Source organism: Drosophila guanche, unplaced genomic scaffold (genome assembly GCF_900245975.1).
Source record: "Drosophila guanche unplaced genomic scaffold, DGUA_6, whole genome shotgun sequence".
In the NCBI taxonomy this organism is placed as follows: Eukaryota; Metazoa; Arthropoda; class Insecta; order Diptera; family Drosophilidae; genus Drosophila; species Drosophila guanche.
Genome location: NW_022995743.1, coordinates 11,201,712 through 11,220,060, shown reverse-complemented (window position 1 = coordinate 11,220,060; position 18,349 = coordinate 11,201,712). Strand labels below are relative to the sequence as shown.

Sequence of the window (18,349 nt, the reverse complement as noted above, 5' to 3'; positions counted from 1 at the left end):
GCTGCCTTAGTGCTTGGCATCGGCAAAGCCAATCCGATGGTTGCCCATGTCGAACTCCGTGTAATATTTGCCCAGAAAGACATCGCCGAGTATCCAGAGGGAGCCACTGGGCGAGGGCAGATCCACGCCGATGAGCGCCGAGAAGCACATCTCGCGATCCTCATAGATGTCGCGATAGATGTAGTCGCTGCCATCCAGCGAGAACTGACGACTGCCGATGCGCAGGGTGAGGCGTGGCAGCTGCGGCACCTTGTCGCAGGGCACCGAATACTGCCCGTACTCGGTGGGTGTGCCGCCAATCGATTCGTTGATGAGTATCGCCTGCTCGTAGGGCAGCGCCAGGAAGGAGGTGCCCGTATCGATGATCACCTCGCAGCCGTGCTGGCAGAGTCGCAGATCCTTGATGTTGGCCGCCTCCATGAGCACCTGCCAGTAGGCGCGATGGCTGACCGGCACGTAGGTGAAGTTGCCCCGATAGTACTTCGGATTGGATCCCCCGAAGAACAGTGCACCGCCCTCCTTGTCCTCCTTCTGCCTGTTGAGGTACACACTAAACACGGGAATGCTCAGCAGCTTCTGCTCCATGATGGCGTAGAAGGGAGGCTTCACGCCCTGCATGGAGATGCTGCGGTAGGCCAGGCCGAAGATGCCATCGAATTTGGCTGCCAGAAAGATGGGTCCCGGCATTATGGTGACCTCTGCGAATGTCTGATTGAGAATCTCCAGTCCTGCCACGCGCACCGTGTCGCTGGAGAGGAACCCAGCCAGACTGCCACTGCCGTAGTGGATGGCAAAGTGGCCTCCGTTGCGGCGATAGCTGCTCGACTGGAGCGCATCGTAGCGACTGTGCACCATGCAGGCCACCATGGCAGGTGCACAGCTGGTGGAGGGCACCCACAGATTGGAGGATCCAGTGTCGAAGATCACCTTGAAGGTCTGCGGCGGACTGCCGATGGTGATGGGCCCGAAGTACTGTGCGTCCAGATAGTTGCTCAGCGGCTCGCTTCTCACCTCCCAGCCGCCTCTCAGTCCACTTTTAGCGCCCAAGCCGCTGTACTTGAGCCGCAAACGATCCATGCGGATGCCAAACTGCACAAAGCGCTGCCGAGCGGTGGGAAAGCGATGCAGGGGCACGCGGTACAGCTGGGTGCGGACTCTGACAGCGGCTCCAGCTGCCACAAGGGGCAGCAGCAAGAGAGTCGACCAAAGACTCATCCACATCATCGAATCAATAAGCTTTGCCATCCAGAAATTTGTTGAGCCTTAAAGCAAACGGAAAGCGTCTCTGATAGCTCTATAACAAAGTGTATTTAAATATGTATTTCCTGTACGACGTATACACTGCCAAACGCGGGGTCACCAGACCCTAACCAAAAGGTCATCAAGCAGCACGAAAAATAGCCATGGAAATTGTAATTGGAAATGTGAAACGTTTCCGCGTGGGGATTTTTCAATTGAACTCCCATCGATAACCTTTTTTTATGGCAAATATGAAAACTGTCAAGGTATCGGCTTGCCAGTGAATGAATAAGTGAATATGTGAATACACTCACCCACACGTAATTGCAGTTGCTGCTTTTGATGTGCGCCGCTCGATTGCACACAGGATTCCAGCTCCACTTTAGTCTCGAATTCAATTGCGAATTTAAATGTGTATCCTTTGCCGCTGCTGCTTCAGTGTTCTAAGTGCTTTTTTATGGGTTTAGCCTGCACATTTCAAGGGCAGACATACCGCAAATATTCAGGCATCCCCTTGGTCTGGCCGAAATGTTCCCCAATTAAAACGTCGACATTCTGGCTAATGCGACAATAACAGCTCCGACACTTAAGGCAAGGTGGAACGGAGAACGGAGAACGGATTCGCAGATCCCAAAACCATTTCCACCGAGTCCTTTTTGTCACCATCAGAAGGCTGCTGTCTGCCACTGACAGGCAGGCCACACCTGCGCTAATGGCCGCCCAGCGGGAGGGGCTCTGGCTCGGTGCCCCTTTGCATTATTCTTATCGCTGATCAACAATGACGGAGGAGAGCAGCAGGGAGCGCTGGTCAACTCAATTAATTCTGTTCTGTGCCGTGCGCTGTGTGCTGTGCGCTGTCTCCTGCCTAAAAAGGATTGTCCAAGCGGCTTTGATGTTGGCCAAGTTAATTGATAGCGAAAGTTGTGCAAATAACATTAGCAGCGGAATTCAAATTGCATTAGACTCTGGCCCTAAAGTGGCATTCAGCTAAACAGGCAGCCAGACTGCCTCCTCATTGAATTAGGCAAACACACAATTGGGGGGAAAACTTTTGTACTTTTCTGCTGGCAGGGTGAAACGTCATGTCTCCAAAGGAATATCTGTAGCAGGTTATGGGGTAAACTTTTGTGGCAACACTTGTTGATTTTTACCTGGAAAAAAGGAAAAGGTGTGCCCGAAAAGGTAAGGTGCCCGGAAATTGCCCACAGCAGGCAGCACATTTTGTATTTCTTGATGCTTAGAAATTGGGTATTTGGTTTGCAGATGGACATCCTGCTGTTTCCTGCCAGCTGCTAATACGAAAGAGATGGACTGACAAGTAACAGCTGGCCAAAAGTTGCTGGCAAGAAGTGCAGCTCCAAGGTCCCAAAAATAAAACCAATTATACCATTTTCCACGTATTTATTCATCTGACAAAATATTGGCATGTATTCAAACAGCAGCAGCAAAAGGGTAAAGGTTGCGGTTTACTCTTTAAATGGATTCCATTAAAGGCACTCCATAAAGGGAAAGAGTGTTATCTGTGCCCCAGACTGTGACTTGTTGCCTTGCTGTATTATTTATGAGCCAATTAGAGGGTCGACCCACAGAAACAAAAAAGAGGGAAAACTTTGCACAGAGTTTTGTGTTCTGTTTATCGATTTGCTGCTCTACCGCAAAGGGAAACTCCAGCAGCGACCCTTAAAAGTGCGCCACAGAATTGTTAACCCAGAAACATGAAGGATATGATGTGTTCTGTGGCACATGCCAATGCTATGCTGCAGCTGAAAATATGGAAATAAATTGCAAATGCCACGAGATGCGCAGAATAGAGAGGAAATAGCAACTGGAAAAGTGTAAAGAGTGTTCTAAAGATTACTAAAGGCGACAACTCATGAATGTTTATGCGATGAATGAATAAACATAAAACACCTAAACTGATTCACGTATGACCTGTTTTCAAGGCGTTTAAAAATGGCACTGATGGATATACAGACTTCCTGCCGCTTCTGCAACTGATGAGGCAATCAATTAAGCCAACAGGGATGCCAAACACTTTGCCACTCAATTTTGATTGATTTTCTTCGGCAACCAGTAGAAACATCTCACAAATATGTCAGAAATTAGTAGGAGGCAACGAACGAGTCAATGGAAACGAACAGAATATATGTAGATAGAGTACGGAATGTGTTCCATGATTTTTCCACAAGCTGCAGGAACAGCATCAACTGGCAGGCAGTCGATTTGCATAAAGAAAATTGCCAAGTGCCAGTGCCAGTGCCAGTGGATTAAAGCAGCAGACAACTGCTGCCTGCTGCCTGGCACAACTTTAAGAGCATGGACCAAAGTTTTCCTTTTACGATTAACTAAATTGTTGTTAAAGCCTGGCGGAACAAATATTTAATTAGTCGCAAAAGCAGATCGGGTGGCAGCAAACCCACCACAACACACACACACACACACACAGAAGAAGCACACATCCTGGGGCCGAACTCTGTTTTGCCACTTGCAGCCAGTGAAGCGTGAGGCACGTCAGATGAAATCCATTCTGTGGGCCGAAGATTAAAGCCGAATGCCAGCCGCCAACTAGGCGCAAAACTTTGCCTCTCTATTCATAATATATTTACACATAATTAAGGGAGACTCACTGAAAGGCGGCTCCATAAATCACAGTGCGTGTCAGTGTTCAGTCCATGAAATGCAGCCACAAAGGCCACGGGGAGGCAGGGGGTTTGCTCGCATAAGGGAAACATTTTTAATTCAAGTTTTACTTGAAATGAAACCCAAAATGTTGCTTTGCATAATGGAATTCCAGTAGATTTTTGCATGTGGCTTCCCCGTTCTGACCTTTGGCCTGTTAATGTGACCTTAAGTGACTTGCCACTTGCGGCAGGAGGCGGTGGGTAATTAAAGCAGTCGGGAAACCCTTTGGCAGCAGTTTCAACCCACACAAAGGCCTAAGAGCGTTTTAATTGAGTTTCGCTTTTTGGCTTGTTTCTCAGTTTGCCAGTTGCTGAAGTTGCCATTTTACCATTTTACAATGTTACAATTTTACATTTTACGCGCACAATTTGGTTAATTAAAATGCTTCAATGCTCTGCCTCTTATCTACTTCAGACAGGTGGCAAGTGTCCTTGTCCTTGTCGCAGTTGCTGTCGCTGTCGCTGTCGCCTTAGTGGGGTGCGTGAGAGGCACTTCAAGGCGGCAACTGCACACATCGCATATGCTGAAGGCTCAACAATCAAAGGGCTGCAAAGGGTGGCAAGATGTTTGGAGTGGGGGAATGAGAGTTTGCTGTTGTATTGGTGCCTTTGACGTAGGCAGACTTTGGTTTCCATTTACTTCGTTTTTCAGCGAATTACAATTAGAGAAATTTCCCACTTCCGCTCACATTTCACTTGCAAAAGCCACACAGAAAAAAGAGCAAAGAAATCTGCGCATATCAAATGAACACGAGAACCAGCAGGCTCTGCATTCTTCGTGCACATTAAATATTTATTCCTATTTTATTTTTATTTGAGCTTTTTCTTTTTTCTTGCAAAGAAAAAAGGGGAGGAGTGTCCGTATATGCAGCTGCCTTTATGACTTTCGTACTGGGTAAGCGTCCAGAGCCAGGGTGTACTTATGTTTCCTTAGTTGTAGGAAGCGTAATTTATTGCAAATCGATGTTGCTTTCTTCTCCCATCGAACCTTCGCGTTTGTTCGACTGCAACTCAAGCGGCGTCGCTGTTGCCGATCTGCTCTGCGCTCTCATCTGAATTCGCCGCCGCTCGCTTTGTCTGCGAGAGCGAATTCGCCCTCGGTCATTTTTGCTTTGCCTAGAGATCGCCCAGCTCCCGGTTTATTCACTATTTTTACATCTTATCGTTACACCCTTTAAGTGGTATCAAAAAGTCGAGCGCAGATGCCAGGAACAAAGTATTTTCAGTTCTTTGTATGTGCACTTGCCCGAGCCCCAGCTCATGCAACATTCATGCGCATTTGGGAAGCTCTTCCGCCCCCTCACCACTCCGCCATCAACCAACAAACTACTTATTTGCAACAATATGTATATTACCTTTGGCTAAGTATTGTCAGGGGCACTGTGAAGCACTGAGTGGGAGTTATGCAAAAGTTTCTTAACGAGAGTGTTTAACCTTTATCCTTTTCCTTCGCTGGGCTGGGTCGTCACTTAACCCATTAAAGCCACTCAATGCTCACCGCAGCCACTGCCTTAGGCTCAGGTTGGGTCTAATTAGCGAACAATTAGGCAAGGCCATGGACAGATTTCCAATTACAAACCCAAATTTCTATTAATTATGAATATAATTGACTCGAGAGCGAAGATTCGACTGTTGGTTGCTGAGTGGCGACAGAAAGTTGCGTAAATTCCCACAGATATTCCCAAGAATATTTTAAAGAGGAATTTACCAGAAATTTCTATGCGTTTTGCAGGTTCTTTGGTTACACCAACAAATTGTAGATGCTGGCAAAGTTTTGCTTTGTTTCAGCTGAGAACTCTGTTTCTTACGGAAGGAAGTTCTCTCCCATAAACTGAAAACTTGTTAAACTTTCATGCCACCACAGATGCTGCTGGGCGGACATGCAAAGTTTTTGAGCTCATCTTTGATGTTGGCAGCTCCTTGCAAACGATTCAATACATATTATATGACAGGCGGGCACATCAAAGAACACGCAGAAATATCAATTTGGAGCTTGGAGCACATAAAAGGGAATCCATTGTGAAGTACACTCAAGTAAATAGACCATTTATTCAGTTGTTGCTTGGTTGTTGCTACAGAAACAGTTAGACGAAAATATTTTGGCTAATATTGGAGTATCATTGGAGGATAGGTTTCAGGTGTAGACACGACATTTAGCTCGGGGTTTTGCTCTCCGCTCTCGGAAATGGAATTCAATGAAAGTTCAGTCTCTTAAGATGCACTTGCCAATGCTAAAATCATCCTCTAAACGGAGTTCTCCTCGAGTCCATGCTGCAACTGGGAAATGATTAGAGGCTGGAGCTGCATTCAGCTGGAGCTGCTAGTTTACCTTCATCAGTGGACTGATGGCACGGGGCATGACACTGAGGGAGCTGCCCGTGCCCATGCCCGTGCCCGTGCCCGTTGTCGTGAGTGTGCCACCAGTGTGCAGGCTGTGGCAGGGCGGATGCTGGCCCACCAGTGTCGTCGTGGTGGCCGAACTCACGCAGGACTCACGCTTGCCGCGTCCATAGTAGCTGGTCAGCGGCCTGCAATGGATATCAGACTCTACACAAACTCCAGCGCCTCCCTTGCTGTCCTGCCACTTACCGCATGCTCTCGGCCCGCGGCGAGTGGTTGTCCTTGGAGAAACTCTTCGTGGTGTACCTGTCGAGGGGAGGGGGAGAGACAATGGTTGCGTGCGGACAAGTTCCAGCTCTCTGCTGGACACTATACCCACCGTCGGCTCTGGCTCTGCTGGATGTCACGCGTATCCCGCCACGTGGAGATGTGATGCCGCAGCGCATTGCGCACCTCCGAGTTAAGGAAACAGTAGAACAAGGATACGGAGAAGCCCTGCCAATGGTCGCCAATGCAAACAATCAGAGAAGAACAAACGAGGCACTTGGACCCACCTGTGTGCTCAGCAGAACAGCGCGCAGAACGGCAAACATGTGACCCATGAGGCCGACCTCCGATGGCCCGGCCAGCACCACCAGATAGGTGATGCCAAAGAGCGGAATGAGCACCAGCAGCGCCTTGGCTGCCTTCCTGTACTGACGCGTCTCCACGGTATTGGCGGAGCGCAGTTTGGTGATGAGCACCTGGAAGGGAGTGATAAGAATGATGGTAGCTCCGCTCTGGGTCGTAGGTTGAAGCGGTTGGCACTCACCCACATGATGCGCAGCAGAAAGGTTAAATTGATGAGCAGCACGGCGCACACGGGACCCTGGTATATCCAATCGACATTCGTCTCCTCCATCCAGGGGCAATTGATGTCGTACTACGAGAAAGCGAAGCAAGTTCAAAGGCGCACAGCAGCAGAGAGCAGTCCGTGCAGCACTTACCTTTTCGGTGCTGTTGTAGCTGACAGTCAGGCACTTGGCCACCAGCCAGGCAATGACAAACAGCGCAGGACCACCTGGAGCGGAAGGGAGGCTTCAATTGGCAGGACAACCCAATGGATTGGCTACTCACCCCAGCCGATGGAGGCGTAGATGTTGAAGCGTATGTTGTCGCCGGAGAAGGTGTTCACCACCAGCATGTACAGGTAGAGGCCCTCCACCAGCATCCAGAAGAAGTTTGTCAGCGTAAAGAAGTGAAAGAGCGTGACCAGAGCAATGCAGCTCGCCTGTCCGCTGCGAATGGAGATCTGAGAGGCAGAATGGGAGAATGGGAGGGATTACAGGCAGCACGCAGGCGGAGAGAGGACTGCTCTCACCTGCACCGATAGCAACAGTATCCAGAACAAAGCGGACATAATGTACGTAAAGAACAAATTGGCGTGAATGGTGTTGCGCAGGCAACGCAGCTCCCTGTGTGGGGGGGGAGGGAGGTAAACATGAGTTAAGGACGAGGCACATGGACCTCCGCCGAGCTTCACTTACTTAAAGTAAGCAAAAACAATCAGCGCCAGGCTGAGGGAGACCAGGCTGAGGGCATAGCCGATGTAGTAAATGATGGTTGGCAGCTCCACGATGACCTCGAATTCCGTCACCGAGTGCGAGGCTGGCAGATGGGCGCAGGCATCGTAGTTCGTGTACTTTTCCCACGTTCCATTCGCATGGCAGAAGCGTGTGGCATTCTCTGCAAAAGGGTGCAAAAGGTCACTCTCCTCTCCTCTCCTCTCCTCCAAATCAATCCATCACTGTGATGGACTCCAACTCACTGCTGCTGTCGTAGTGGATGCCCTGCAGCTCATCCATGCACTGGAGCACCGCCAGGGTGCCGCGCGCCGTTCGTGGCCAGCACAGGATCGAGTCGAACTGCGTGAGGCAGTGGTCGCTCGCATTGCCGTAGTTCGTTGCATCCAAATGCTCCTGCACCAGGCACTGCAGCTCCACACTGGCCCCAATTGCGTCCAGATTCGACAGCATTAGCAGCGGATCGAGTTCGCTGTCGCTGCCATTGGCAGCCTCCATGTACTTGTGGACGCTCATTGTGCCCTGGCCAGAGCCATTCTGCGGCTCCACCTGCTGGGGCGACACCAGATGTGTGTGTGTGTGTGTGTGTGTGTGTGTGTATCAGCAGAGTTTAATTGTTGCTATTGTTAAGGGACAGCAGCCCTGTGGGGCAGCTCCAACCAACTGATGGTCCGTTAATTGCATTGACACTGCCACACACAAGGCTGCGGCCAGCCTGAAATCAGTTCAGAGGCTAACTTAAAGGCAGTCGCCAGGAATTGCCATAAAAATGCATTAGTTCCACCATCAAAGAGAGCAGACAGCAGCAAAGGAACACCCGCAAGAGTCGAAAGGGCTCGGCCCAGGGCTCTGCTTGGTTTGTGCCTTGGAAATGCCAGCAGCAGCCAACCGAGAGGAAAAGTCACATTTTGGGCCACGATAATAAATGAATGGCATAAATGATGCATCGTTACATTAATGTATGAGGCATAAAAGAGGGCAGGAACCCACAAACAGTGAGGGACGAAAGCAATCGGAAGGAGGCAAAGGATGATTCCCGTTCCGCATTTAGTCAACTTCCAGGGAAACTTTAAAAGTTTTGTGCATGAATAATTGAAGCAAACAATTAAATGGCTTCCCCGAGAACTACAAATTATTTTATATCAAAACAATCCTTTTGCATGGAATTTTCTGAGCAATTTCCAAGCCATGGGTGGCCGCCACACAATCCATGAAATATGAACTCCGCTGGGGCAAAACTCCACTCAAATTGCAGCCACTTCCAGCACCCACTGTGGCTGGCGGCTTGCTTGTTGTTGCTCGTAAATTAGAGCACCATAAAACAAAGCAAAAGTTGATTATTACAACGGCACAGCACGCCGCAGCGAGTCCTGCTTGCTCCATGGCTCCCTCCGCGCATTCATTAGCTTCTCGCTAAATTATAACACATACGCCGCGTTGCCTTTTAAGACACGATCCAGACGTGAGGAATGAGTTGGTGCCCAACACACACACACACGCACACACAAACCACAAGGAACAACGCAATTTTAAGTTGAAGGAAAAGGCAAAGGGAAACACACAGAACAGCGGCTCTAATTACCTCATAAATAATGCCGCAGTAAAAAATTGCCAAGTCAGTTGAGGCGGCCTGAATTATGGGCAGAACTTTGGCTAATTGCATATTTGATTTCAATTAAATCCGACAGACAGTAAGAAACCAAAAAGAGAGGATTTCAAGTGCAGAAACAAATGCAAAAATATTCTGACAGCGCGCATGGACAAATCTCATTTATGGGCAGTCAACGTGATGAATGTCCAGTCCAAGCCAGCGAGCAGACCCAGGACATAAACCCGCCTGTGATGTAGATGAAGATGGACAAATCAAATGCAGACGCAGACACAGACACAAACCCAAAAGGAGATCCACCGGGGAATGTGGTTGGCCCAGCTCCCACTGTATTCCCTCTCTCCGTTTTGCCATTATAGAAGATTGTATCTAATCTCGTACGATTGCACACAATGGATTTGCCCGAGGCGACGCACAAATGGGCAAACGAGCAACGAATGCCCCTCCCTGCCACTGTGGCCACTTTTTCTGTGTCTCGCTCATGTGAGAATTTTCTGCAATTTCCGGCTGCTGCTTTAAGGCTTATAAATGTTTGTATTTTCTTATATTCTTTAGAGAATTGCAAGAATGGCGAGTGCCACATTGAAGTTGCGGGTTTGCGGCTCGTAATTGGGGGAATGTGTTGCATGGACAAGGCCTGCCAAGTGCCACTTTCTGTGCTCATTAATGTTGCTCATTCAATTTTATAGACAGCAGCGAGGCAGCGAGGCAGAGAGGCAGCGAAGCAGCAACAAAAGAACATGTTAAATTCATAAGCTGCGATGTGTGGGTGGGTGGGACGCTGCCTGGCCTTGAAAGGCTGCCCCCGCTGCCTGCCTGCATAGAAAGTTTTTTAATCAAATTGCTCATTTAAGCGAGAGAGAAAACATTGTTTCATATCGGAAAGTAATCGCAGACACACACACGGAGTGGGGGTGTGCCACACTTTTATGTAGCCTGCGGGGCCAATCAACCACATGGCCGCCCCGAACGGTGGCAAGTGGTAAGAAGCTGCTGGACGAGCCATTTCCGCTGCTGCTGAAGTCAGCACAAGTCACAACCGATTGCCCAACAAGTGTGGCATTTTATTGTCTGAACCTTTAACGGCTTTCCGCTCATTGTGGCACGTGCAGGTCGCTGCAGTTACGTGAGGGATTTCAGCATCGCCAGATAAATCCATAAATATTGGACACAAAAGGCAAACAAGCCACAACAAAACCAACAGCCAGAAGCTGCTCGACTAAATCTGTTATTTATTGGCTCAATAAAAAAAAACTCGAGTTGAATGCATTACAAGTGTGTCGAATTATTTGTGAGAGAGATTTTCACGAGATTTACGGCACGTTCTCAGCAGCGTGAAAGGAAGTCCATTAAAGCGAAAAGGGGCAACAAGTTCCTGGCTGATTATTGGCTGGACTATGGCTGGGGATCGATTGCCCAATCGATTTGGCAAACACCTAAACCAACATTGAAGCCAATTGAAAACTCTGCTGAAAGCGCAGCCTCAATGGATTGGCCTCAATGCATTGTTTTCCCCCCAGACTAGTGTGCGCGTGTGTGTGTGGTTTGTGCCGTTTTAATTAACCGCAAATTGTTTGCCATTCTTTTTGCACACACAGCACACACACACATATCCGTGGGCTGCACAGGAAGCCCGCTTACATTGTTCCTTGTCTTCGCTGGCCGCCTTTTGTATCCTTTTGGGGCTTACTTTTTCTTATATTTTACACTTGCAGATTGCCGAGTTTAACGGAATTTTCCCACTGACCACAGAATGAGCTGTGTGCCGTGGGTTGTGTCCTTTGTCCCTTGGGCCAGGATAGCCACTTACTTGACCCGGCTTAAATGTGTTTAACGCCTTCTCAGCTGCCAAATGATGATGTTTGAGCTGCTTTCTTGTGCGGGTGGTTGGGCGCTGAGTCTCCGCTTACACCAGTCAATGGCTGTCCATCAGTCCGTGTGTGTGTGTATGTGTGTGTATCTGTGTGTTTGTCTAGTTGTCGTTCGTTGCCTTGGTTATGGATGGACACACACCACACACACAGCGAGCACAACTTTATGGTTTTTCTTTTGGGGTTTACACTCGCATTTGTATGCAGGATTATTTGTCACACTCGCACAATAACTGTAAGCCCTTTGGGCGACATTGAATTGGAATTTCTTTCCGTACAAATTTGAATTATATTAATTTTTTGCTAATATTTTTGCCATTTATCGCTGTTATCCTTTACGCGCTGGCAGCTGCCCAGAGACAGAGAAGAAGAACCAAGAACCGCACTCGCTCGCATCCAGTTGATAACTGAGTCTGAGTCGCGGCGGATGCCCGCAGGAATCACATGCCAACATTCTGCCGAAGTTCTTACCAAAAGAAAGGCGCGAAACGCGTTCGCAGTCCACACAGTGCGAAAGCTCTGCGCCAAAAGCTGCGTTCCACATGGAAGCTTTCGACGCTAGGCAACAGGTGAATGCCGTTGTGGATGGCAGTTATAATGCCCGAAAATCTGCCTATTTGATTTATGCAAATATTTGACGTGCTCTACGATATTTCCACTGCTGAGCATTTCGCTGCCTGATGCTCCGGCTCACTGTCTGTTCTGTTTGCTTAGGTCCAACTGTATCGGAATTGGTTTCCGGTTTTCGGTTTTCGGTTTTCCCCAAATCCCCTTTGAAGTCCCTGCCACGTTGAATTTAATTGCAGGTGTGGAGCAGCATGTGCGGCTAATCAAATTAAACTCGAGTGGAGCCTGACAGCTATTGAAATATCAATAAGTGGCGCTCCGTTCGCATGGGGATGGATGCTTCCCGAAAATTTCGTGAAATTAAATTCGCAGCAGGAACAACAGACAAAAGGTTTTCCTTTTCCTTTTACTTTTTTTACATATTTATAGCAGCTTTTCCATGCGAGTCTTAGCTGTGATATTACAATGATAAACATTTAGACGGCGGCTGCGGGCTGCCTGCTGCCTGCTGGCATGTGTTTGACACACACACACACACACACACACCCGCGCGCAAGGGGTGGGGCGTGTGGTGTTGGCAACATCCTTATCCCGACTGTTTGATTTTCAAACAAATGCTAATGTCAACTGCCACTCAAAAGCATTTAAATTCCAATTTAAAAAATGCTTTCTCCGCCACTCTCTCTCTTTGCCATTCTCTGTGTCTCTCTCTCTCTTTGTGTCTTCCCTGTTCGCTTTAAAGCACTTATCCTGTCGCATGCAAATTTAATGTCGCACGCATTTCGAGTGGTTTTTTATTCAATTTAAATGTTCACCCAAACCTTTTGTGTTTGCCAGCGATGAGGACGTTACTCTTTCGTACTTTTCCCCTTGAAGTGCCGAAAAAATACGTCAAAGTTTTTCCATTCACAGCAGCAGAGCAGCAAAACTATCGCAAGAACGCTTGTTGCAGATTTTTCTATTAAATTCTTTTGGAAGAAGGGGGAAAAAAACGTGGCATCAATCACAGCGCTCCACACTGTGCTAAGTCCTTGCGCGGCGTGACTGCCGCCCATCATCGTCAGCTTAGTGGCTAAGAGCATACGCTGGAAGTAAGAACTCACTGAGCAGACGACACAGTAAGTAGGAGCAGAGAGTGTGGCGGCTGCCAGCAATTACTTAGCAGCTTTCTTTTCATGTGCGAGCTCATTAATTGCACGCCGCATTAATTAGCAGAGTCAAAGGATACCTCACCTGAGATTCATCGCTACTCTCTCTCCCTCATTGCTTTTCCAGATTGTTCTGCTGGTATTTCCCCAATTTTGTGGTTCACGCACGAGCGGCTCGGGTCGTCGTGGCTGATGTTTGTTTACAGCCTTCAACGGACGCATTGAACCAACGGACAGACAATGCCAAACGACCCGATTTCATTACAGCCTCATTAACCCAATCACTTTTTGGTCAGTTTATTTCGCTATAAAAGCGTGTGACGGCAGCTTAAACAAATTTCATAATTTCGCTGGCCGTCAACCCATCGAGATGACCGAACAGTTGTTGCTTTTTGTGTGCACTCTGACCTTTGTGTTGTGGCAGGCACAGGCACGGGCACAGGCACAGCCACAGACTGCCTACGATTGCACAGCGCCGCCGAATTTTAATAATTTTGTAAGTAGCAAATATAAAAGAACAAAAAAGGAATCCAATCATGGAGCAAAGTTTTGCTTTTGCAGGACATTAACTCGTGCTGCCGCGCACCCGAATTGGATATGGGAGATGTGCCACAAAAGTGTCACAAGTATGTTAGCCAACTGAAGTCTGCGAATGCCAAGTATCCCAGCAACACGCATTTGGTAGGTCTTTCCGTTGAGAGAGTGGAGAATCCTGCATTCATTTCTGTTCCCCTTTCTGCTCTCAAAGTGCTATCCCGATTGCATTTACCGCGAGACCGGCGCCCTGCTCAATGGCAAAATTCGCATGGAACGCGTGAAGCAATATCTGGAGCAGCATATCCATCAGCGGGATCAGGAAATGGTGGCGCACATTGTGCGCTCCTTTGACACCTGCCTGGGCAGCAGTGCGTATACGTCTGCTCCTGCTTTAAACCCAATTGAATCTCTCTCCCTCAGTCAAGGGCCACATGATAGCATCCAATATTGAGGCTTACAAGGTGCTGCCCCATGGCTGTTCGCCCTTTGCCGGCATGCTCTACAGCTGCGTGAATGCCGAGACCTTCCTCAACTGCCCCGCGCGCATGTGGAAGAACGAGCAAACGTGCAACCAGGCCAAAGAGTTTGCCACACAATGCAATCCCCTGCCGCATGTGCCGCTGCCCAGCAGCTAGAAATTGTTACCCCAGAAATGTTGTAGTAAAAGTTTTGTATTAAGTTTAATCTCTGCTTGCGATTTGTTTTTTGGGGGGATTTCTGTTTCGTTAGCCAGCAAATTGAGCGTGCAAAATGGATGCCCGGCTGCTGTTTCCATTATTATTTACGAACAGTCAAAGTTTGTTGTTCTGCCGAGCAGCCATGAATCAGCTGACAACACTCGCACTTTGCCTGCTCCTTGCTGCAGTGGTGCAGGCTGCCTTTGAGGACTTTGTGGTGGGACCAGAGGTGACTTTGCTGCAGCCTGAGCCTCACTTCAAATCAATAATTCTCCCCCCGTTTAGACCGATTTAGCAGACAACGATTTGGACACTGAGCTGCAGCAGCTGGAGGATGAGGAAGCGTATGAGGATGAGGAGCTGCTCGTCTCGTTTCAGAGCGTTGAGCGCGATGGCATTGTGGATACGGAACTGCTGCTCAAGGCACTCATGCAGCACGCTCAGCGCTTGGGCTTGAGCTTGGACGAGTTGGGTGAGTGAACCAGCCCAGAGCCAAGAGATTATTTGTGAAACATAAAGCAAACATCGCAGCAAACACGGCTGACAACCAGCTGGAAGCAGTCAGTGATCAGGATATGGATGTGCATGGCTGCAATGCCAGAAATGGGGAGCAGCTGCTGGACCACGCCCAACGGCCCACCTGGCGGGATGTGATCTTCAATTGATTGTAGAATAAATTCTGCGAAAATTGTGCATTTATTTGGGACTTCTTGGCTTCACTCACAGTGTTTACCGTACTCCCTGGCCTCGGTGCAGCTGGTGCTCTTGCTGGCCGCACTCTGCGGGCAGTTTCTGTAGACAAAACGATGGGCACACAGCCCATACATAACCGACATGGAGGAGCACTTGCCGGTGAGGTGCATGCGGCGACGTTTCAGGCTCTTGATCATGCTCTGCTCCTCGCTGGAGCAGTGACCAAAACCCTCCGTGTAGATGTCCACAAACTCCTGGTGTCCCTCCAGCATGCCTTCCATCATTTTGCGTATATTTTCCATTACCAAACGAGTGCCGTTCAAGACTTTTGCCGCCTCGAAAATGCACTCAAAGCTGCACTGTAGGAGAGAGTCTCATGGCAGCAGTTGCTCTGTGGCAGCAAGTATCAGGATACTCACGGGTGTTATGTGAGCTCCAGTGAGCAGATACTGACCGCACTGTGAGTTGTATTTGGACAGCTGCAGCAAAGGCATTTTGCAGCAGTTTTTCAGCGCCTAGAAGCAGGAGAGCTGAGACTCTAAGCTCTCGGGGGACTGTTGTCGTCCATACTCACATTCAAGTCGGGTCGTTGGCTGCAGTCCGGCTCACCGGCTCCTGGCCCGTACAGCAGCCAGAGCAGCAATAGCGCAAATTGGTGTAGCATTTCAGGCATCTTCTGGTGGCTCACTGGACAGCCAAGTGCCATTTATACATCACCCCACCACCGGATGCCGGGGCCATTCGCCTTGCACCATTTGCTGTCCAGCCATCGGATGGGAATTGAATGTCCGAGCCATTTGGGTTTAAGTATTTTGATTTTATTTGGTAATTTTTGCAATGGTTCTGGTGGTGCCACCACCACCACGTGATGCACGCATGGTGGGGCAATTGATATTCTGGAGACGCGCCGTTTCGCACTGCTCCGTGTCCGACCAGCTGGACGAGGGGCAGTAGCTGAAGACGTACTTTGTGGTGCAAATGCCATAGTAGAGCGGCACCGGGGAGCACTGTTCCTGACGAGGCCTGCTGGCACTCACCATGGCCCCCACGGTGCCGGAGCACTGCAACATGCCAGCCAAGTAGACGTCGAGAAAGTCCTGATTGTTGCCCAACAAACGCTGCAACATGTTGCGTGCATTGGCAACATTCACCTCCGAGTTGCGTAGTGTGCCAGTGGCATTGAAGATGCATTCATAGAGGCACTGCCAGGGCAGAGAGTTAGGATTAGGCGGGAAGATGTAGCGGAGAAAACTTCAGAGAAAACTTACAGGCGACACGCGTGGTCCACCGTCGGGCATGTGCTTGCCGCACTGCTTGCGGAATGCCTCAAAATTAAAGGTGGGAATGCTGCAGCAACCCTTGATGGCCTGTGGATGAACAAGTGGCTCAGCTGTGACGCTCCTGTCTCTCCCAGCTAAACTTACACTCACATTAAAATCCTGCCGTCTGGCACAGTCCACATCCGGTACAGCGGGAGCTGGAACGGCACCCACCAGCAGTAGAGTGGCGCTCAGCGAGCAGCAGATCAGCAGAGCTCTGTGTTTAGCCATTCTTCGTGTCAGTCTGAACTGTGCCGGGGCATAACCGCTTAATTTATAACTCCAGTGAGCCAGCAAGTGCTGCTTTGGCGACCAATTAATCGAGCAAATCGTCATTTGCGGCGTGTGAAGGTCTCGTGCCCAGCATGTGCCTGGATTTTTATTCGGCAGTTCAAAGTCTGTTGACAGGCCAGCAATTATAGTGTCTGGACACCACACCAATGGCTCGCAATTACACAAAACGATTTAGAACAACAAAAAGAATGTACAGTGGGGCTCCCAGGGCTAGGTACAGTCGACTGCCCGCACTCCTTGTCTGTGGTTCACTTCTCTCTGGTGTGCTTTCATCGAATATCCTTACGCACGAGCGTACAGTCTCTCGGAGTATGCTGCACTGCTCCTCCTTCTCCCAGTACTTCACGGGACAGTCGAGTGTCAAATAAATGGCCGCACACTGCGCGTGGTACATGGAAAAGGGCGAACAGTTGTTCGGATTGTTCGCAGTGAAGTTGGCCAGGCCCAGCGTCTGCTGCAGATGCTCCGAGTAGAGCAATATAAAGTCGGCGTACTTGGTGCCCAAACGATCACACGTCTCGTAGGCCTTTTTCAGCGCGAGGCCATAGCTCTGGTAACCATTGAGCGGGCTGTACAGTCGCGTAATCATCACGAAGAGCTCCGGCATTTTGAGCTTGAACTGCAACTGGTCGCGTATGTCCCAGTGATGGAAGAGGCAATCGTAGCGGCACTGTAAAGGCAGCCTTGATTAGCAGGAGAGAGGAAGAGAGAGAGCACTACGAACTGGTCCATAATCATTCAAGTAGGGGGTACAGTTGCTGCCTATAAAGGCAAACATGCTGAGAATATTCCTGCCACAGCACCAGTCCAGCTTTTGGGTGTTCATCAGCTTTGAGCAGTTGGCCATGTCCAGGACCTCGCCGCGTGCCAGCAGCAGTTGCAAGCCGCTCAACATCAATAGCCACAAAACAGACATTTTAAAATTAATTTTGAAAAAGTTTTTTGGTATTTGTTTTTGGCTCAAAATGAAATAATTTACACAGATATCTCGGCCATGTCATCTCGCTGCCTGCCGCACGCAACACCAAATCGTACACGATTCCCTTCGCTAATTGTTTCATTCATTGGCAGCCATGTGGAGCCGTTGGATTGTCATTTTGCTCTCAGTGCTTTATGGGACACTGCCAGCAGCCCTCAAGGCAGCCAAGTGCAAGGCAGCGCCCAAGTCTGTGCAGGTGAGTCGCCGCTTCGAGCAGTAAGTGAAACTGCAACCCAAATGAGCCCCCAAATGAAACACAAATTAACCCCACACACACCGTGTCTTAAATCCCCCCCCACAGAATGTGCAAATCTGTTGTCCCGCTCCTATGGCCAATTGGGCTGTCTACCACAGCGAGTGCCGCGACTCTGGACAGCAGCCAAGCGTGAGTGTTATCCAACACAGATCTCATTGCATGGACTTAACTGTTGTTCCCTCCCCTCTGTAGTGCCGTTTGGACTGCATTTTTAATGCCAGCTCGGTATTGCAGGGCTCCCGCCTAAGACTCGACCGCGTGCGCCCCATGCTGCAGCGCGCCTTCAATCAGCAGCCCATTGTCGATGCGTACCGCACGAACTTTGGCAATTGCTCCACGCTGGTGTACAACAAGTACCAGGAGCTGACCGGTGTGAGTCGCCAGAGTGATGCCTGCGACAGGCACGCCCTCTTCTACAGTCTCTGCGCCTATTTTCGGCTGATGCGGGACTGCCCCGCGGCCCACTGGCAGCGCAACAACAAAATGTGCCAGGAGGCGCGCACCTACACGAGGAGTTGCTTCTGGCCCGCATTCAAGAGCTTCATGAACAACACCTAAATAAAGTGGAGAGTGGGAG

At 49.4% G+C, this 18,349-nt stretch overlaps 8 protein-coding genes across 9 annotated transcripts; 3 read left to right on the top strand and 5 right to left on the bottom strand.

The window, feature by feature from the left end:
* LOC117581799 (lysosomal aspartic protease) lies at positions 1-1,249 on the bottom strand. The gene has a single exon (XM_034269243.1). The coding sequence runs from the start codon at positions 1,243-1,245 to the stop codon at positions 7-9; it is 1,239 nt and encodes a 412-aa protein (XP_034125134.1). The 5' UTR covers positions 1,246-1,249; the 3' UTR covers positions 1-6.
* Positions 1,250-5,945: 4,696 nt separating this feature from the next.
* LOC117581109 (diuretic hormone receptor) lies at positions 5,946-11,594 on the bottom strand. 2 transcript variants are annotated; one of them, XM_034268016.1, is made up of 12 exons: positions 11,242-11,594; positions 8,068-8,371; positions 7,787-7,985; positions 7,621-7,714; positions 7,377-7,551; positions 7,247-7,320; positions 7,072-7,182; positions 6,815-7,003; positions 6,640-6,755; positions 6,510-6,566; positions 6,250-6,448; positions 5,946-6,197 (listed from the first exon to the last, which is right to left on the bottom strand). In XM_034268016.1, the coding sequence occupies exons 2-12, from the start codon at positions 8,336-8,338 to the stop codon at positions 6,165-6,167; spliced, it is 1,518 nt and encodes a 505-aa protein (XP_034123907.1). In that variant the 5' UTR covers positions 8,339-8,371; positions 11,242-11,594; the 3' UTR covers positions 5,946-6,164. The 2 variants fall into 2 exon arrangements, with proteins under 2 accessions (XP_034123907.1, XP_034123917.1); XM_034268026.1 differs by having other exon boundaries at positions 5,946-6,191.
* Positions 11,595-13,584: 1,990 nt separating this feature from the next.
* Positions 13,585-14,196, top strand: LOC117583608. The gene is made up of 3 exons (XM_034272039.1): positions 13,585-13,698; positions 13,766-13,922; positions 13,975-14,196. The coding sequence occupies exons 1-3, from the start codon at positions 13,615-13,617 to the stop codon at positions 14,187-14,189; spliced, it is 456 nt and encodes a 151-aa protein (XP_034127930.1). The 5' UTR covers positions 13,585-13,614; the 3' UTR covers positions 14,190-14,196.
* Positions 14,197-14,373: 177 nt separating this feature from the next.
* Positions 14,374-14,896, top strand: LOC117592558. Its single transcript, XM_034286433.1, has 3 exons — positions 14,374-14,460; positions 14,517-14,703; positions 14,763-14,896. The coding sequence occupies exons 1-3, from the start codon at positions 14,374-14,376 to the stop codon at positions 14,894-14,896; spliced, it is 408 nt and encodes a 135-aa protein (XP_034142324.1).
* A 51-nt stretch (positions 14,897-14,947) lies between these two features.
* Positions 14,948-15,588, bottom strand: LOC117583584. Its single transcript, XM_034271973.1, has 3 exons — positions 15,499-15,588; positions 15,344-15,439; positions 14,948-15,283 (listed from the first exon to the last, which is right to left on the bottom strand). Exons 1-3 carry the CDS (start codon positions 15,586-15,588, stop codon positions 14,948-14,950), a joined length of 522 nt encoding a protein of 173 aa, XP_034127864.1.
* Positions 15,589-15,742: 154 nt separating this feature from the next.
* On the bottom strand, positions 15,743-16,489 carry LOC117592557. The gene is made up of 3 exons (XM_034286432.1): positions 16,355-16,489; positions 16,193-16,291; positions 15,743-16,126 (listed from the first exon to the last, which is right to left on the bottom strand). Exons 1-3 carry the CDS (start codon positions 16,472-16,474, stop codon positions 15,743-15,745), a joined length of 603 nt encoding a protein of 200 aa, XP_034142323.1. The 5' UTR covers positions 16,475-16,489.
* Positions 16,490-16,575: 86 nt separating this feature from the next.
* On the bottom strand, positions 16,576-17,508 carry LOC117583562. Its single transcript, XM_034271934.1, has 2 exons — positions 17,262-17,508; positions 16,576-17,207 (listed from the first exon to the last, which is right to left on the bottom strand). The coding sequence occupies exons 1-2, from the start codon at positions 17,451-17,453 to the stop codon at positions 16,695-16,697; spliced, it is 705 nt and encodes a 234-aa protein (XP_034127825.1). The 5' UTR covers positions 17,454-17,508; the 3' UTR covers positions 16,576-16,694.
* Positions 17,509-17,572: 64 nt separating this feature from the next.
* Positions 17,573-18,342, top strand: LOC117583577. The gene is made up of 3 exons (XM_034271960.1): positions 17,573-17,712; positions 17,818-17,901; positions 17,965-18,342. The coding sequence occupies exons 1-3, from the start codon at positions 17,611-17,613 to the stop codon at positions 18,328-18,330; spliced, it is 552 nt and encodes a 183-aa protein (XP_034127851.1). The 5' UTR covers positions 17,573-17,610; the 3' UTR covers positions 18,331-18,342.
* The last annotated feature ends 7 nt before the right edge of the window (positions 18,343-18,349 follow it).

Excerpts from the sequence above, each read along its gene's own strand:
- LOC117581799 (XM_034269243.1), bottom strand. The coding sequence starts at position 1,245 with ATGGCAAAGCTTATTGATTCGATGATGTGGATGAGTCTTTGGTCGACT.
- LOC117581109 (XM_034268016.1), bottom strand. The coding sequence starts at position 8,338 with ATGAGCGTCCACAAGTACATGGAGGCTGCCAATGGCAGCGACAGCGAA. Across the intron at positions 6,449-6,509 it reads CCGCGGGCCGAGAGCATGCG|GCCGCTGACCAGCTACTATG; the intron begins GTAAGTGGCAGG and ends TATCCATTGCAG. Across the intron at positions 6,198-6,249 it reads CCATCAGTCCACTGATGAAG|TTGCAGCATGGACTCGAGGA; the intron begins GTAAACTAGCAG and ends ATCATTTCCCAG.
- LOC117583608 (XM_034272039.1), top strand. The coding sequence starts at position 13,615 with ATGGGAGATGTGCCACAAAAGTGTCACAAGTATGTTAGCCAACTGAAG. Across the intron at positions 13,699-13,765 it reads ATCCCAGCAACACGCATTTG|TGCTATCCCGATTGCATTTA; the intron begins GTAGGTCTTTCC and ends CTGCTCTCAAAG. Across the intron at positions 13,923-13,974 it reads TGACACCTGCCTGGGCAGCA|TCAAGGGCCACATGATAGCA; the intron begins GTGCGTATACGT and ends TCTCTCCCTCAG.
- LOC117592558 (XM_034286433.1), top strand. The coding sequence starts at position 14,374 with ATGAATCAGCTGACAACACTCGCACTTTGCCTGCTCCTTGCTGCAGTG. Across the intron at positions 14,461-14,516 it reads ACTTTGTGGTGGGACCAGAG|ACCGATTTAGCAGACAACGA; the intron begins GTGACTTTGCTG and ends CCCCCCGTTTAG. Across the intron at positions 14,704-14,762 it reads CTTGAGCTTGGACGAGTTGG|CAAACACGGCTGACAACCAG; the intron begins GTGAGTGAACCA and ends CAAACATCGCAG.
- LOC117583584 (XM_034271973.1), bottom strand. The coding sequence starts at position 15,588 with ATGCTACACCAATTTGCGCTATTGCTGCTCTGGCTGCTGTACGGGCCA. Across the intron at positions 15,440-15,498 it reads GCCAACGACCCGACTTGAAT|GCGCTGAAAAACTGCTGCAA; the intron begins GTGAGTATGGAC and ends TCCTGCTTCTAG. Across the intron at positions 15,284-15,343 it reads CTGGAGCTCACATAACACCC|TGCAGCTTTGAGTGCATTTT; the intron begins GTGAGTATCCTG and ends TCTCTCCTACAG.
- LOC117592557 (XM_034286432.1), bottom strand. The coding sequence starts at position 16,474 with ATGGCTAAACACAGAGCTCTGCTGATCTGCTGCTCGCTGAGCGCCACT. Across the intron at positions 16,292-16,354 it reads CCAGACGGCAGGATTTTAAT|GCCATCAAGGGTTGCTGCAG; the intron begins GTGAGTGTAAGT and ends GTTCATCCACAG. Across the intron at positions 16,127-16,192 it reads GTGGACCACGCGTGTCGCCT|TGCCTCTATGAATGCATCTT; the intron begins GTAAGTTTTCTC and ends CTGCCCTGGCAG.
- LOC117583562 (XM_034271934.1), bottom strand. The coding sequence starts at position 17,453 with ATGTCTGTTTTGTGGCTATTGATGTTGAGCGGCTTGCAACTGCTGCTG. Across the intron at positions 17,208-17,261 it reads ACTTGAATGATTATGGACCA|TGCCGCTACGATTGCCTCTT; the intron begins GTTCGTAGTGCT and ends CTGCCTTTACAG.
- LOC117583577 (XM_034271960.1), top strand. The coding sequence starts at position 17,611 with ATGTGGAGCCGTTGGATTGTCATTTTGCTCTCAGTGCTTTATGGGACA. Across the intron at positions 17,713-17,817 it reads CAGCGCCCAAGTCTGTGCAG|AATGTGCAAATCTGTTGTCC; the intron begins GTGAGTCGCCGC and ends CCCCCCCCACAG. Across the intron at positions 17,902-17,964 it reads ACTCTGGACAGCAGCCAAGC|TGCCGTTTGGACTGCATTTT; the intron begins GTGAGTGTTATC and ends TCCCCTCTGTAG.